The sequence below is a fragment of the Podarcis bocagei genome (assembly GCF_964188305.1).
Source record: "Podarcis bocagei genome assembly, chromosome: 1".
In the NCBI taxonomy this organism is placed as follows: domain Eukaryota; kingdom Metazoa; phylum Chordata; class Lepidosauria; order Squamata; family Lacertidae; genus Podarcis; species Podarcis bocagei.
The window spans coordinates 49,548,146-49,564,238 of NC_138125.1; the positions used below are offsets into that span (position 1 = coordinate 49,548,146).

The 16,093-nt window shown below is 45.7% G+C and overlaps 1 protein-coding gene across 5 annotated transcripts in view; it reads left to right on the forward strand.

Moving 5' to 3' along the window:
* Positions 1-3,339: 3,339 nt before the first annotated feature.
* Positions 3,340-16,093, forward strand: part of ACTN1 (actinin alpha 1) — a 94,658-nt gene continuing 81,904 nt past the window's right edge. For 2 of the 5 annotated variants that reach the window (XM_081186051.1, XM_081186049.1), the window contains exon 1: positions 3,342-3,615. In XM_081186051.1, the coding sequence (XP_081042177.1) occupies positions 3,511-3,615 (105 nt within the window). In that variant the 5' untranslated portion in view covers positions 3,342-3,510. Of the gene's footprint in view, positions 3,616-16,093 lie in introns of all 5 variants that reach the window. The other 3 variants (XM_081186050.1, XM_081186048.1, XM_081186047.1) reach the window with 3 other exon arrangements.

Below are 16,093 nucleotides of genomic sequence, written 5' to 3' on the forward strand. Positions count from 1 at the left end.
CAGTTGCGACCCCAGGAATGTCTACTGCACTGCACTGCCAAATCTAGTTTAAAGGAATGCAGAGTTCTCTTGCAGAATTATGCACTCCCCCAGTGGTGTTGCCAGAGGGAAGCGGCCTGCAACCCACCAAGACAAAATAGGAGGCAAGGAAACTTCCTCCTCTGTGCTATACATGCAGCTGCTACATTGGAAGGGAGGGGACACAAACACACACACAGAAGGGCAGTCCATCCTATTTCACCGCCTGAGGCAAAACAGGAAGGTGCTGCTGCCCCGTGCATGTGCTGCCTGCCCACCAAAACATTGCTTACTGGGGTCACACAGCTTCCAGGTTCTGGTGAGATCATGTGAGATCTCACAGACACCTCTGCATGGTTTTGCTGAAATATTAGCACATAGAGATAGGTGAGCCAGCTGTATAGTGCAGCTGGATCACTTCCTGGAAATGTATTTTCAATTTATATCTTATGCAATTGTGGAAGGGACAGGTATTTATCCTCCAAGTTCACATTTCTCTTTCTGGAAGGCAGTGGTAGAGCTTCATGCTTATTCACTGGGGGGTGGGGGTGGAGAGCAGGCGGGAGCAGGGCTGGTGTGTGTCCTGGGGGCGTGGCGTGCCGCCTTCGGGGACGTGGTGCCCAGCGTAGGCGAGGGGGGCTGCGATGGCACCCCACTGGGATTGCACTGCCAAGGGCAGTGCACTCCCCCCGCACTCCTCTTCCTCCGCCAGTGCTGGAAGGATGACCTTGTTTAAGAGACGGGAGACTCAGGTTCAAATTGCCATGAAGTTCACTGAGTGACTTTGGATGAGTCATTAAATCTGAATCTGACATACCTCACAGGGCTGTGGGGGGGGGGGGTGAAGGCAGTAGGCCGAAAACCAGTTGTGATCTCTCAGCTCCTTTAAGGAAGGGTAGGATATATATATGTACTAATAAGTAAATTATAAAATCTGAAGTACATCTGCAGAAGTTGAAGTGCAGTCTTCCTGAGAGTAAGTACACAGGATCAATTGACTTGTATTTCACAGGCTTGGTTGTGCAAAGTAGATATGAACAAAACATGAAACTCTGTAATTTTTTATGTGATAAGTTCTCCTGATTATAAAGGTTTTGATTAAATTAATGTACCCAGTCTTAGTCATACTCAGAGTAGACAAACTGAAATTAATAGACATGACTTTGGTCCACTGATTTCAGTAATCCTGCTCTGAGTAAAACCTAGTTGGATATAATCCATCTTTTTAAGTTTCTACAATTTGTCAAGTTAAACAGCAGCAAAATAAAATATGCAATTTCCTATAGGGAATTCGTTACTTGCAGTAATTGATAATAAGCCATAGCATTGCATAAAATCAAAATATGACTAGGCATGTTTGGTGTAGAAAGCAACACTTCACCTCTTCATAGACTAGAACTAAATTGGGGTCACTCAGTGCAGTTGGTTAGCAGTGGATTCAGGAGAACAAACTCAAGGAAGTACATACGATATTGGCTGCCACACCATGTCATGATGGCACCTAGATGGCTTTTTAAAAGGAACTAGACAAATTCATGCCGGATATGTCTTTCTACTGCCACAAGGCATGAGAATGAGTAAGAACCTTCAGGGTTGGGTGCAGCAGATTTCACAGATCCAGATACTTGGGAACATACCACGAAGGAAGCCTCTAGCAATCCTCCTCATGCCTTGTTTGTGAGCTTCCAGAGTCATCTAAATTGGTTCCAGGGCATGGATAGGGAGCCTCTGGGCTCATAATTCCCACAGGACCACAACTCAAAAAGTTACTGCAGCTTCCATCACCTGGAGTTGTGGTCGGGTGCATGGGCATAGCCAGGATTTGGGGGGGCAGGGCTTTTGTTAGGGGAGGGGCAGAACCTACGTGATTGGTCAGTTAAGTATTTCTATTGTTTTGCTTGATCTAGGGGGGCAGCTGCCCCCCTGCCCCCATTGCTATGCCCGTGGGGGGCAGGGAGGAGCTGGGAGTCCTAGCAATATCTGCATGGCTGTAGGTTCCTCATCCCTGGCCTAGTCTTGATCCAACAATATTCAAAGTGTCTTGCCTTTTGGATTGAAAACTCTCACAAAGTATTTCTCACAAACCCTTTTACTATGTTGCTATCCTAAAATAAAGGGATGCGGGTGGTGCTGTGGGTTAAACCACAGAGCCCTAAGAATTGCCGATCAGAAGGTCAGCGGTTCGAATCCCCGTGGCGGGGTGAGCTCCCGTTCCTCGGTCCCTGCTCCTGCCAACCTAGCAGTTTGAAAGCACGTCAAAGTGCAAGCAGATAAATAGGTATCGTTCCGGCGGGAAGGTAAACGGTGTTTCCGTGCGCTGCTCTGGTTCGCCAGAAGCAGCTTAGTCATGCTGGCCACATGACCCAGAAGCTGTAAGCCGGCTCCCTCGGCCAATAAAGCGAGATGAGCGCCGCAACCCCAGAGTCAGTCACGACTGAACCTACTGGTCAGGGGTCACTTTACCTTTACCTATCCTAAAATAACAGTATTCTGAAAAGGATGAAATGCCCTTCAGAAATTCTGTCCTTGCAGAGATTGTGGTTTTCGTGGGTAAGCATTTAGTAAATTCAAATGTTCCGTGCGAAGTTTTGCTACTAGATTCAGTTCAAATCTGGCAATCTACTGTATATGCTGGGTTCCTTCCCCTCAAAAAATAAAACAAATTAATAAATATTAATAAATATTAATAAATATTTTTATTTTTTAAGAGCTGTAGGTCTGAAGTGTTTGTAGGCAACCAGACGCAAATCTCCTCTTAATCAAATTATGAGAGGGTGGGGAGAGCACTTAAAACAAAGGTGGAAACAAACCCCCACTTCATTTCAGCTTTGTTTCCCAGTGTCTTCTGCTGCAGGATCTTCTCATAGACACCGAACTTCTCCTAACGGTGACTAACTCTATGCTCCACTTAAGAGAAAGGAGGCGCTGAATCCTACCGAGTCCCCTCACATTCCTTGCATTGCTTTGCAACACATGACCACGGGCACCAGTAGGTTAAAACTGCATATTTGTCCTCTCAGCAGCTTCTGGGACTAGAACTGTAAAATCTCCCCCGAACTCAGGGGAGACGTCACCACGCCGCTCCCACGGAGCAGATGAAATTCAGACGTCACATGTGCAGAGGGAAGGAAACTGGAGCCGGGAGGGGGAGAGGAAAGCGCTCTTAAACCGACCTATAAGAGCTGCTGGAAGTTGCGATTGACACCGGAGAGACTCAATCGGGGTTAGGGTGGCCCTCGAAAATGAACTTTGGGCAACTCCGCTGAACCAATAAGGTCAATCGGGAGGCAGGGCCGCTTTGTCCCCCACCCCCCACCCCTTTCGGTGTGTGCGAAGATTAGGTTGCGATCTGGCAGGGGGAGCTGCCTTATTCTCTCGGCTCTCGCTGCAAGTGGAGCTGCGCCTTCAGCAGCAGCAGCAGGGAGCTGTCGAGCCCAGCAGCCCCGACGAGGCGAAGCAGCACCGAAGGACCCCCGGCAGCCTCTCGCAGGAATGGATCATTATGACTCTCAGCAAACCAACGACTACATGCAGCCCGAGGACGACTGGGACAGGGATCTACTTTTGGATCCGGCTTGGGAAAAGCAACAGAGGAAGGTAAACCTGGATCTCGCTCGCTCCCTCCGGCGGTGGGCGGTGGGGAGGGGAGCAGAAGCCCCATCAGTCTAGATGAGACCGAGGAGGAGGAGGCGGAATCCGGGAGCGTGGAGGGAGCGTGTGGGATCGGCATCCCGTGGGGCGCCGCCGAGGAGATTCGTGGGCGCCGCCAACCCGCACATGCTGCTGTGCAGTTTCCATTTGCCCCCTGATTTTTGCCCACGCTGTGTAGATCCGGAGCAGCTGCTGAGCCCAGGATACCAGGCGCTTCTGCTGCGCCCGTCTCCTGCGCCTCCGCCGCCCTCTCCTCGGGAACCTCGTGGAATAATTTCAGCGCCGCTCCATTCCTCTCTAGTGTCAGGGCGGGCGGCGGGGATGGGGTGGGCGCGACGCTCAGCCCAGCGCGGCTAAGGATTTGTATCCAAGGGAGATCTTCTCGCTTCCCTCCCTCACGCACGCTCGCTCACATCCTCCTCCGCCGTCCCCACCGTCGCCCATCTGACACGGAAATAATGTCTTGTGTGGACGGTGGCGTCTCGCTCACAGGGCGCAATAATTGGAGAGGGCTGATAATAACCAAGAACTCGCTTTAAAACACACGCGCAGTAGGGCGGGGGTTAAAGTTGTTCCATAGGCTTGGCTAGGGATCTATTTCGTTCGGAATAGACCAGCTTTGCCTGATCTTGCTTAGTCCGTATGTAGCCTTTTTTTCTAAAATAAAAAGCTTTTTTGTTTTTTTAAAAAAACACCGTCAGAGGCAAGCATGAGGTTGCTAGCGAAAGGCAGCGGAGGTGACGTGCAGAAGAGGGAGGTGGGTCGGGGTGAGGGGGAGACGCTGCTGAAATAAGGCGGTCGGCCGCGGAAAGTGTGGCGGAAGGTAAAGGGACGGAGCCGTTTGCGTTGCTCAATGCCTCGGCGCCGAAGTTGCCTGCCTTCCTCCACCTCCTCCTCCTCCAGCAACAGATGTTTTCCTCGCCTGCGGGCGGGAGACAGGCTGGCTCGGCTGGCCTCTCCGGCGTTTCGCAACGCCACCTTCCCGGAGGGGCTCTTCGAGCAGGGAAGTAAGTGGCTGGGCAGCACGCGCGCCTTGTTGCTGCCGCCGCCTTGCTAGGTGGAAGCTGGGCTCCCTCTCCTTCGCCCCGAGGGGAGGGCGGCGCGTAGGTAGCGCGTGTTCCCTGCCACACAGTGTCATTATGAACGGCAACACTTCCTCTCCCGAAGCAGTTACCCGCCAAGGAAAGTTGCTTTTAAGGAGGGGTCCCCGCCCTCGCCCCCCGCTTCCAGCCGCCAGAAATCTAAAGGTGGCTTTGGGAAGGTCGAGCAACCCGGGGGGAAATCCAGATCTCTTTGGCCAGCGGCCTGCAAATTCTTTCTTGTAGGGCGAGAATCCGGAGCGGGGAAGTGGGGGTCCAGGTTATCTTAAGCGGGGGCTATGTCAGGCCGATGGGTTGGCTTGGTTGGTGTTCCTGAACCGCCTGCGCGCAGAGCCACGCTCTCCCTCGCTCTCTGCCCTTCGCTAGCGGGATGGTGGCTCACTTCAAGTTTTGAATGGTGCGGTTTAGGGCTGGGCTTGTGCAAAACTCATGTCCAAAAATGGTAACATTCATCCCATTTTTAAATTTAGGGAGGCGGGGGAGGGAGGTTAGGAGGCGTTCTAGCTTCTTCATTCTCTCTCTCTGCCCCCCACCCCCCAATAACCAAAGGCATCCTGTATTAGCTCACTCTGGAATCCTAAGCCCTTAAACATTTCCCTTTAGTCATTTGTCAGACGGCAAAGCCCGATGAAGAGGAGGGGAAGCATTTGGCAAAGTTGCCTCCTAGCTATGTGACACACAGAAGAGGTCAGCAGAGGGAATGGCTTCTGCGTGTCTGGCTGGAGCTTTGTATGTATTTTGCCACATTAAAAGGACTTTGATGGAAGTCTGGTGGGTAAAAGAAGGATATTTTTAAAAACAGCAACAAGTGACTCCCCTCCCAAGGAGCTCTGAATAAAGGTGGGAATGTATCAGTCCGAGGGATTGTCTAATTGGAGAATACCCTGTTGTCGTTCCCCTTGCCTAGTTTATGAAAAGATGTATAGAGACTTTAAGATGATGTGCCTTCAATGGAGGCTAAGTTAATTAAAGAACTCCCGTCAGTGATATGCATCTTGGCTTGACAAGGCTTCGTAGAGAAAATAAAGACAAGAGAAACAAACCCAGAAAACAAGGATGCTAATTGAAGAATGGGGTGCATGACCTTGGCATGACAACAAAAGGGAGAGGAATGGTAATTTAATTCTCAGTCCATGCGGTGGGAATGTTAAATCGCTGGCCCATGGGATGCAGCAGAAGTTGCTACTGAGGGATTTAAATTACCACAGAAGAGTTATGGGCAGATGATTCTTCATTCTCACCCCCTTTTTTTCTTAGAACAACATGACGTTTTAATTAGTAAACTTTGTGCAGCAAAGGGAGAAATTCTGTATATAGTAGAACAAAGAGATTTGTCCCTCGTTTCTCATAGACAAATTATTTTATCTCTCTTTTTTGCAGTTAATGTCTACATGCCAAGCAGAATTTACATGAAATCAGCATATAAAGACAGTAAACAAAATTTTTTAATTCTTCATAAAAATCAAGTATCGTTAAAGCTCATAATTTCAAGACAAAATATCAAATACTGTTGAAACTGGGTAGAAGAGGAATTTCTAGTGTATGCATCTTTACATTACAACTGGAAGAACTTTAAAAGGCTTCATAGTATTAGTAGTTAATTCTAAAGTGCTGGGGGGCACTGATCAGACCCTGTTCTGCGCCCCTGTTATTCTAACCTTTTAACCATGGGGAAAATCCAAGCAGAGCTGAATCTGTCACTCTTAATGAGGAGACTGGCTCACCTGTGGCTCCTCAGATATTGTTGGGACTCCCTCTCACCAGTCCCAGCTGGTATGTCCTGTGGCTAAGTATGGTGGGAGTTTTAGTCCAGAAATATAGTCCCTAAGGCATAGTGAGCTCAAGCTTTGTAGGACTCCAGTCCTAAAGGCACTTGTTAGGGAATTAAGTTGAACTCTGGGACTTACTTTTGAACAGAAATGCATAGGATCACACTGTTTGGTTTTATAGTTTAAAAACCAGCAGCACCCTGAACTTTGTCAAGGAGCCAACTGGCAACTAATGCAACTTATGCAATCTTGCTGATGAATGGGTCATGTGGGCATTTCTTGTAGGCCATCCCCTGATTTGGGGATGCAAGGAGTATGTCTGACAAATTAGTCCTTATTTTAAATGAACCTAAACTTCAATTATTTTGTATTCCAAATATTTTCCAGTTACTCTGGAAAACTAACGTTAGGAAGTTCTTACATCCCTTCTTTGCACTAGCTAGATGACCCTCATGGGTCCCTTTCAACTCTACAAATCTGTGAGTCTGTGAACATTCAGGGTGTGTAACAACATTTCCTTATAGTATCCCTATAAGACACTCTTCCCTTGTATAGGAGCTATCTAATGAATCTGCAGGTAAGCTGGGATTTGGCTCAAAGTCTCATTATTAATGCTGTCCTATGGACCAAAGCAGCACTTGGAGTAGCAGATCTGCAACACCACTTGGCATTTCTCTGTAAACTAAGCATGAGGAACCTTCTGCCCTCCATATTGCTGAATTCTGACACCCATCAGTTCCAGCCAGAATGGCTAATGGATGATGGGAGTTGTAGTCCAACAGCATATGGGGGGCCGCAGGTTAGCCACATGTTTCTCAAACTGCAGAACATAAGATACTGGAGGGGAAAGGAATAATTCTGCATGTGCTCTTGGGAACGACAGATGATGAGCAGTGGGGGAGGAATAGCATCAGCAAGCTGGAGAAGGTAGGAAAGGAGGAGTATGGGGAATTATTGATTTAGGGAGGGACCCAAGGGCGATATACTAGTGGTTAGTGTGATTTCATAAAGTTTGAAAAGCAAAAGAAATATGCTTGGAGTTTGGCTGTGCTGTGGCTTGCAGTCTGGTACTTTCATGTAGGAAGTGTGACAAAGCAAGTATGTTTCTCATAGGCTAGAAAGTGTGGCTTCTGGTACGAAGGCTGGCATAACCACAGGGAGAAAAATGGGCTAAAGTCACCAGTGCCTGTGACAGCACATCTGTTTTCACACCAAAACTTCCATGTAGATTGGACCCTGAATTTTAATGTGTCTCTCCTTGGTGGTATTCCAGCATGCACATGAGATTTTCTCACCTTCCATTGAGTCTCTGCTGTCTACAGAGATATACAGAGAGAAGCTGCCTGAGTGTTTAAATCAATAGATAAATAAATAAGCCTTGACCTAGGCAGAGGGGAATTGTGAACAGGAATAATATCTGGTGTGTAGGAAGGACCATAGTTCAGTGCTTTGCTTGCAGAAGAGCCTGGGTTCAATTTGGGGCACCTCCAGGTAGAGTTCACCTTTCTGAAACCTTGCCAGTTAGTGTAGAGACTACGGAAATAGATGTGCTGTTCTGTTAGTCTGTTCAGTATTAGGCAGTTTCCTATGTTTTGCCTTCTCTCAAAAACCAGCCTTGGGACCTCACCAACCTGAAAAGGACTGTGCAGCTCTTCTGCTCAGGTGTGGTGTTGGCATAAGTGTGTGTGTGTCTTGCAGGCAGGTTTTCTATTTTAAAACTTTAAAAAAAATCTCATCATAGCATCAATCATTAAAAGAAAGAGGTTAGGTTATGTTTCTTGAATCTACAAATCACTTCCCACAACAAGTCCCAAAGCAATTTTCAAGAATAAAATATGACAATAAAAATTCATAAACATATTCAAAATATGATAAACATACGTCTACATTAAATACATTTTCATATAGGCTTTGCACTTTCCACATGAGGTTTGAATTACAGGATTAGTGTGCTTTTTTTCTTTTAATACAATTTTTTTGGGAAGTTCCTGTTGAATTGCTTGAATAGAACTTCCAACCTTGACCTTTCATTCCCCAGTAAAAATAACTTTCTATAGTAGCCCTGGCACAGCTTTTATAGGCTAACCACTGTTTCTTATTGATACTCAATGAAACTCAGGCTCATTCAATTGTAGGATGTTGCAGGCAGGTTAGAGTTTTCTGTTGTAAAGTTGGCAGAATCGAACATTTCCTGAAACCTCACGCAACTAACTGCTAATTTTGCAACCACTGAGATTCTTCTGGTTTCATAACCAAAGGAAGTCAGGTTGCTACATGGCCCTTGTTTGAAGAACTTGCTCACAATGCCCAGTGTTTCCAAACATGGCATCTCGGTGGACAATAGTATATGTCCTCTATTTGGGAAGCATTTCAGCTACTTCCATGGCAGTCGCCTTTATAAGTTGGCTTTAAAATGTGCTTCGTAATCTTTGCAAAAGTAAACAGCAAGCCTGACTCAGAAAATAATGCACTCAGCCACCCTATCAACCCCAAGCTGTTCTTTGCACTGACTAAACCTATTTTCTCATTAGGATCAAGAATACATTCTTGTGTTCTTTTATATTTAAAATTGTTACAGTAAACTAGTCCTAAAAAGGAAGGCAACTCACCAGGTTAAAGTAGCTAATTTTGTGTTCTCACAAGTCCTCTGGGTGTCAAATTATATCAGAATACATTGCCCACAAGGCTGTTACATTAACTTATGGGTTGACAAGAAGAATGTTTGGACTTAGCTAGCCCAGGTTGGAAAGCAAACCAGTTAAACAGAATAATAACCCAACCTTGACTTTAAAGGAGAGGCCTCTAAGAGCACATGGAAAGCGTAAGCAATCTGAAATCTAATTTGCAAAGGAATATGGGGTGTGTGTTTGTGTGTGTGTGTGTGTGTGAGAGAGAGAGAGAGAGAGAGAATAGCTAGGTGAATAATTAGTAGGAGGGTTATGTTTAGAGGTCTCACAAACAACTCTGCAGGAGTCACATATTATACAGGATGTTTTTAATGCATGGTGCCCTAGCTGTCACCTCACAAACACTATTTGCACTGTGTTGTGAATTCCCAGAAGGATCCCAACAAAAGAGGCAAATTGTTCTAGAGTAAAGGTAGCTGCTTGTGTTACAGATGTGGGAGGTTTTCCTGAGTTTGTAGACACGGACAAGTAGTGTCTCTTGTATTACTAATTCATACACCCCAGATATGTGCCCTGTGGAACTGTTTTCTTGAGTTTTATGTTTCACGGGGTGTGTCAGAGTCTGCTGAGTATGTTACTAATTCACACAAGAAATTGGGCGCAATTGAAAGCCAATTTTGAAAGCCATCCAACTTTCACAAACTGCTTTCCATTAGGCTTGGAGGAGGGTAAGGAGGGAGGGTGACGGCTGTGCCTTAAATCAAACAAAGGCTGGCTGTAAACCTTGCTTTGCCACATGCACTATTCTGGGTTGTAGTAGCTGTTCCGTGAATGCAAGCTGGCTGGGTTGTAGAAGGTGATACATGAAAAGCACTTGTGCCTCTGGTGGAATGCTCTTTTCTGGATGTGTATTGAGGCTTCAGTCAGCAATGAAGGCAAGCAGACAGAAAGGACAGGTGAAGGGACTGTTGGATTAGTGAGGACCGAAGGCCCACACCTGGACACCAGTGCCAGCTTGTGCCTGCAAAAGGTGGGGATGGCGCAAGTCCCACCCACCCTGCCAAGCTACTCGGACTGGCACTTTCTCTTGGCTCCACCCACCCAAAGCTCCTCCCCTCTGCTCCACCCCATGCAAGCCTGTCCTATCCAAGAAAATTGGCTCCAAACAGGAGGTTCAGTATACCTTTGGATACTAGCTCTTGGAGACAAAATAATGCAATTTCCTTCTTGCCTTGCTTTAGAAATGCAGGGGACTCATGCCCTCAGCATGGAAGCTTCTTGGAGGCATTTGTCTGGTCACTGTTAGGCATAGAACACTGGAACAGATGGAGATAATTTACTTGTCCAGTGCCACAAACTGAGTTCTGAGTCTGAACACCAAGGTCCCAACTACCACTCAACTACCTTGCTGCCATGTTCTAAATTTCTCCCTGCTTGGTTCCAACTCTTCTAGGGATTCCTGAATCAGTCTCTTTCTGCTCTGTCCCCTTTTGAATGTGTTTACCTACAAGTCTTTTACAATAATCAGAATTTTATTCCCCCCCCCCAAAAAAAATGTATTTAAATATGCACTCATATTTATTTTCTCTCTCAAAAAAAGTGTTTGTAAGCTATTCTTTATTCTCTTGAAGTATACATTCTAAAATTATTTTGATAATGCTTTTTGAGCTGATAACTGTGATGGTACATCTTGGAAGTCCAAAATCTGGTGGGTAATGAAGTTCTAATCTATACATTACATGCCTCCAGCATTTCTAACCCCAGCTTGTCTCAGCAGCCGTTGGCTCACCTCTGTTGGAAACAGAAAGCTGGACTAAACAGGCCTTGGTTTGTCTGGTCAAGTATTTTCTGCCTTGTTTGTGCACAATGGTTTATTACACCATAACTTGCTGTTATGTGGGAACCCTGCAGAGCGCTTTAACTATGATTTGACTGCAAAAAAACCACCTTGATATGAAACCCTGCTCAGTTGTTGGCTTATAAACTTTTTGCTTAAGCTATGACTTGTAATTTACATGTGAACCCAGCACCTTTCCTTAACCATGGTTTGTTTGACCCCCATCCCAGATGTTCATCTCAGTAAAAAGGCTTGAGACAACAGCCGTTGGGAAAGAAGCAGAACATGTGAAGAATAAGCTGTGATTTGTTCTGTAGTTCAGTCCCTACCTTTAACCTCCAAATCATTTCCCCTTATCAAAGGGTAAACATCCTGTGACAGTAGCTTTCAGTATCCAAATTATTGTCCTACCAATGGCCTCTTGCAAGAGAGTCACACGCTATAGTAACCCCAACCATCATCTGACTCTATTTCCCTTTTGAATGCCTTGATTACAGGGCTGGCGTGGCATTTATTGGGGTGGTTTATTGAGGGGAGGATGGAGAGAAGAAAGGACGGTTCTCCTGCCTCTCTCTCTCACACACACAGAGGGAAGAATCAAATTAGAACTAATTTGTTTTTCACAGTATAGAAAAATGGTTTATTTAGAGTAGAAAGCCTTAACATTTCCTTCACAAATTTTCTGTTATTACAACTGTTTGGTTATACGGAACACGTGATTAAGGCAGGAAATTCAGATAATATAAGCACAAGATCCGGTGCAATCTGTCTCCTTCATTGCAGAGGTTTGGACTAGATGACCCATGATTGTGTCCCTTCCAACTCTTATGCCATGAACTTACTAGCTCAATTCACACATAATGCCCAGTAAACATCAGCCATTTGTTCTAGGAAACTTCTGGACAATTCATCTGGGATCTAAAGTGCTACTTAGGGTCACCCAAGGGCCCATTTCCCCCCCCTTAAATTGCTGACCCCACCCTTAGAGTAAAAAAAAAAGGCTCATAACTCATACTCTATAAAATAACCTCTCTTGGTTGGTTTTTCTCGGCACATTTGTATTTCCACCTCGAGAAGCTTTCATGTGTTCCTTTTCAAAGCATGCCACAATGTTCTTAATTTCCTCCCCCACCCCTTCCTTTGAGACAAGCTGATGTATGGATAAACAAGCCACAGAAGAAACCATAAAGTCTGCATTAAGATGCTAGTGAATGTGGTTTTTACTCAAAGGAAAATGCCCGAACCACCTCTTAGATGCTACATGGTAAATAATAAAGCCCATCCTTTGCAACAGCAGTTATGATTCTCCCACTTTTCTTACTGCAGCTGGTAAGAATATTGGCTGTGATCGAAATTGTACAAAGTCCTGGTTACTTTGTTTTAACTGCCTGATTTAAGTACCTGTAGAATAAATAATTTTGTTGCTGCAATTATTAAGCACTTGGGAGTCAGAAATCTTTGCCGATCAACTGCAAATCTCCCAGAGCACCTACCAGTAGATGCTGATCTTCATTCTGCCCATTCTCAAAACTGATAGGGGCTGCAAGGCCATTAGGACCTGGACTGGTAAACTACACTTCTTTAGGCATGGCAAACACTTGCAAAGTCACAACAATATGTTGCTTATTATGGGCCGGATCTGCATGGAAAACTGCTCTTGAAACACCCTGCTTCTGTGGTTCCCAGAGGCACCTGGCTCACTGCTGTTAGAAACAGAATGCTAGGCAATATGAAGATTTGTCTGACCCAGCAGGGGTTTTCTGAAGTTGTTAAGCAACTACTCCTTAGCCTGCATGACCTGACTGAGATGTTTCTCTCTCTGCAGATTCATTTCCCATCCAGGTTTCCCCTACAGATTATTACTTCCCTCCCAGATGCCCACCAAATAATTCCCACTTGTTTGTGTGTGTGTGTTTGTTGCTTCCTTTCCACAACTGGGTCCCAGAGGTTAGCACAAGAGAGAAATACACCTACTATGATGTTGCTGCCTAACTTATCCTCCTCCCACATCATCAAGCTTGGCCCCTAATGATGCTTAGGGAGTGATCCCTAATATTTTGCCCTTTATCAGTATGGTGGTGCAGTGAGCTGTGCAATCCATGTATGAAGCTGCATTTGGGTAAATTGGTCAGTTGTGATGTTACAATTGGCTGAGTCCTAATTTGTGCATGTCTGCTTGAAGTTCTGATGACTAATTAGGGTTTTGAAACATGGTTCCTCTTCCCAGCCCCGCACAGTATCTGCTAGACTGCAGCAGCTACTGATACGAAGATGAAGTAATATCAACCGCAGTTTTGGGTGTGCAGATCTGTGCAATTTATTGAGAAAGATTTAACACTGGCTGTCATTGCATCTTTACTTGCACTAGAACAGTCTTCCCCAACCTGGTGCCCTCCAGTTATTTTGGACTGAAACACCCATCAGTGCCAACCAGCATGGCTAATGGTTGGGAATTATGGAAACACAAGTTCGGTAAATAACTGGAGGGCAGCAGGTTGAGGAAGGCTGCTCCGCAGCATGAAAGCAACTCTCTAATGCTCACTGATGCCTTAAATATATTTGCCATAAATCTGGCACCATGTAGCTGTCAGGGCTTCATAGTTGTAAGGCACATTTGTCAGGCCATAACATAATGCATAGATATGTACAGTGATACATTCAAAACCCAAAAGAGAGATTTAACATTAAAGTGTGGAATCCCCATTCCTATTACAGATTGAAAACCTTTTTGTTAGGGCCAGAAGGATTCTGAGATAATAGCTCTGGGATGCATCTAGCCTACAGGCCATACATTAGCCATCTCTGACTTCACTTGCTCTCACTCAACCCTTCTATGGAACACAGATTGTTGTTTGTGAGGGGGCAGAGTCCACAGTGGTTTTGCAACTTTACCTGTCAGTCAGATTTTACAAATTAATTACAGTAGCATGAGATGAATGTCAGGCCTGGAACAGATACTTGCCAGGCAGGGAAATCCCAAGGCTTAGTTTCCACCATGGGCTTAGGTCCAACAAGCCCATAAACAGCTGGCTTGTGAAATCTTCCGCACAGTGGCTAATTTACACAACACATTTCTCATCATGAAGCAGCTCTTTGCACTGCCACTGTGTAGAGAGTGGCTGTCTTTGAGCTTTACTGAGCACATCTCAGCAGAGTAGGTGGACATACGATGAGACTTTCCATGTGGATGTTTTCCAGTTTCCACTTGGATGTTTTCCACTATGAACAGACTGTAGGCATCCATCTGTCTCAAGAGACAATGGAGTGCTTCTCTGGGGGTGAAGTCAAACCACTGCTTAGCAGCACCAAAGTTGCTCCCAGTATGTTTTTGAGCACAATTCAGTGGCTTTAAATCCCTAAATGGCCTCGGCCCAGTATACCTGAAGGAGCGTCTCCGCCCCCATTGTTCTGCCTGGACACTGAGGTCCAGAGCCGAGGGCCTTCTGGTGGTTCCCTCACTGCGAGAAGTGAATTTACAGGGAACCAGGCAGAGGGCCTTCTCAGTAGTGGCACCCGCCCTGTGGAACTCCCTTCCATCAGATGTCAAATAAATAAACAACTATCTGACTTTTAGAAGACATCTGAAGGCAGCCCTGTTTAGGGAAGCTTTTAATATTTGATGAATTTTTGTATTTTAATCTTTTGTTGGAAGCCTCCCAGAGTGGCTGGGGAAACCCAGCCAGATGGGTGGGGTATAAATAATAAATTATTATTATTATTATTACCAAAGTGATCTCCCCAGGGAACAAGCTTGGGCAGTGTGTATGGAGCTCCTGGGCTGCCCAGATGACAAGACCCTCCTCTTGACCTCATTGATGTGGTCCAAAGGAAAGGAAAGCAATATGTTTGGCACCAGCTTGGCTGCTGCAGTTGCCAGAAGGTGGCATACAAGGTACCATCCAACCACCGCCTTTGGAACTCCAAAAGCAGTCCTGAGGGCTTGATAGAGAGCACCCAGGCCTGAGGAACCCCACCTCACCCCACTCCACTTGTGGGGATTGCTTTGTGACAGAACTCTTAATAGCTAGACATGACCTAATAAAGCAGCAACAGATTTTTTTTTCACCTAGTGAGTTAAGTCTTAACATACCTGTCTCAGAAACTCTGCGCCAAGCAACAGAACGTCGAGCTGATAAGATCAAGGCCTCAAAATGAAGTCTTGGGAAGGAATGAATACACGTAATAAGGGCAGTGGGTTGTTTGGCAATGGCTGCTGCAATAAAGGCTGGATGGGGGCAGGGAGAGGAAGGACAGAATGTTGAAGCAACCCAAAGGTTGCCAACAAATGGCCTTGCAACTAACTGGAAGTTTTAGTAAAATTAGGAAAGACTCATTTTCCTGTTTCTGATTCTTTTGTTGTATTTTAACAGTGAAGGGCAATAGCATGTTTGCGACAGGGTTTGGAGCCAAGGAGTTATCTCCCTATTGTGCTGTAAAGTTTTCCTCTTTGGTATCCATTTCCTACCATACTGCTGTACAGTGGTACCTCGGGTTAAGTATTTAATTCGTTCCGGAGGTCCGTTCTTAACCTGAAACTGTTCTTAACCTAAAGCACCACTTTAGCTAATGGGGCCTCCTGCTGCCGCCGTGCCGCTGAAGCACGATTTCTGTTCTCATCCTGAAGCAAAGTTCTTAACCTGAAGCACTATTTCTGGGTTAGTGGAGTATGTAACCTGAAGCGTATGTAACCTGAAGCGTATGTAACCCGAGGTACCACTGTACTGATATTCCTGACACCTAACACTTGGTGGCGGGGCTATTGCTCTGTTTCCCTATACGTATCTTATAAACCATACATTTAAAACACATGACTTTTCCTAAAGTTTTTCTGCTTCTCTAAACAGAAAAGTGTGTGGAGGGCACTCTTCAGTTTATATTTACAGTATTTATCACACCTTAGCAAGCAGAACTGCAGTCCCAACCTGGGAGCAAGCCCCCACAAAATTTTATAGGACTTATGTCTGAAGAATGACTGCGATCCATATGCAGGGAGCCAAATCTGAGTTCATTCCTGGCAGAAGTTCCAAATTTCAGGGCCTGTCAGACATTTCCTTGGCACAAGCTCTTAAGGCAGGTTCACTACTTCTAGAT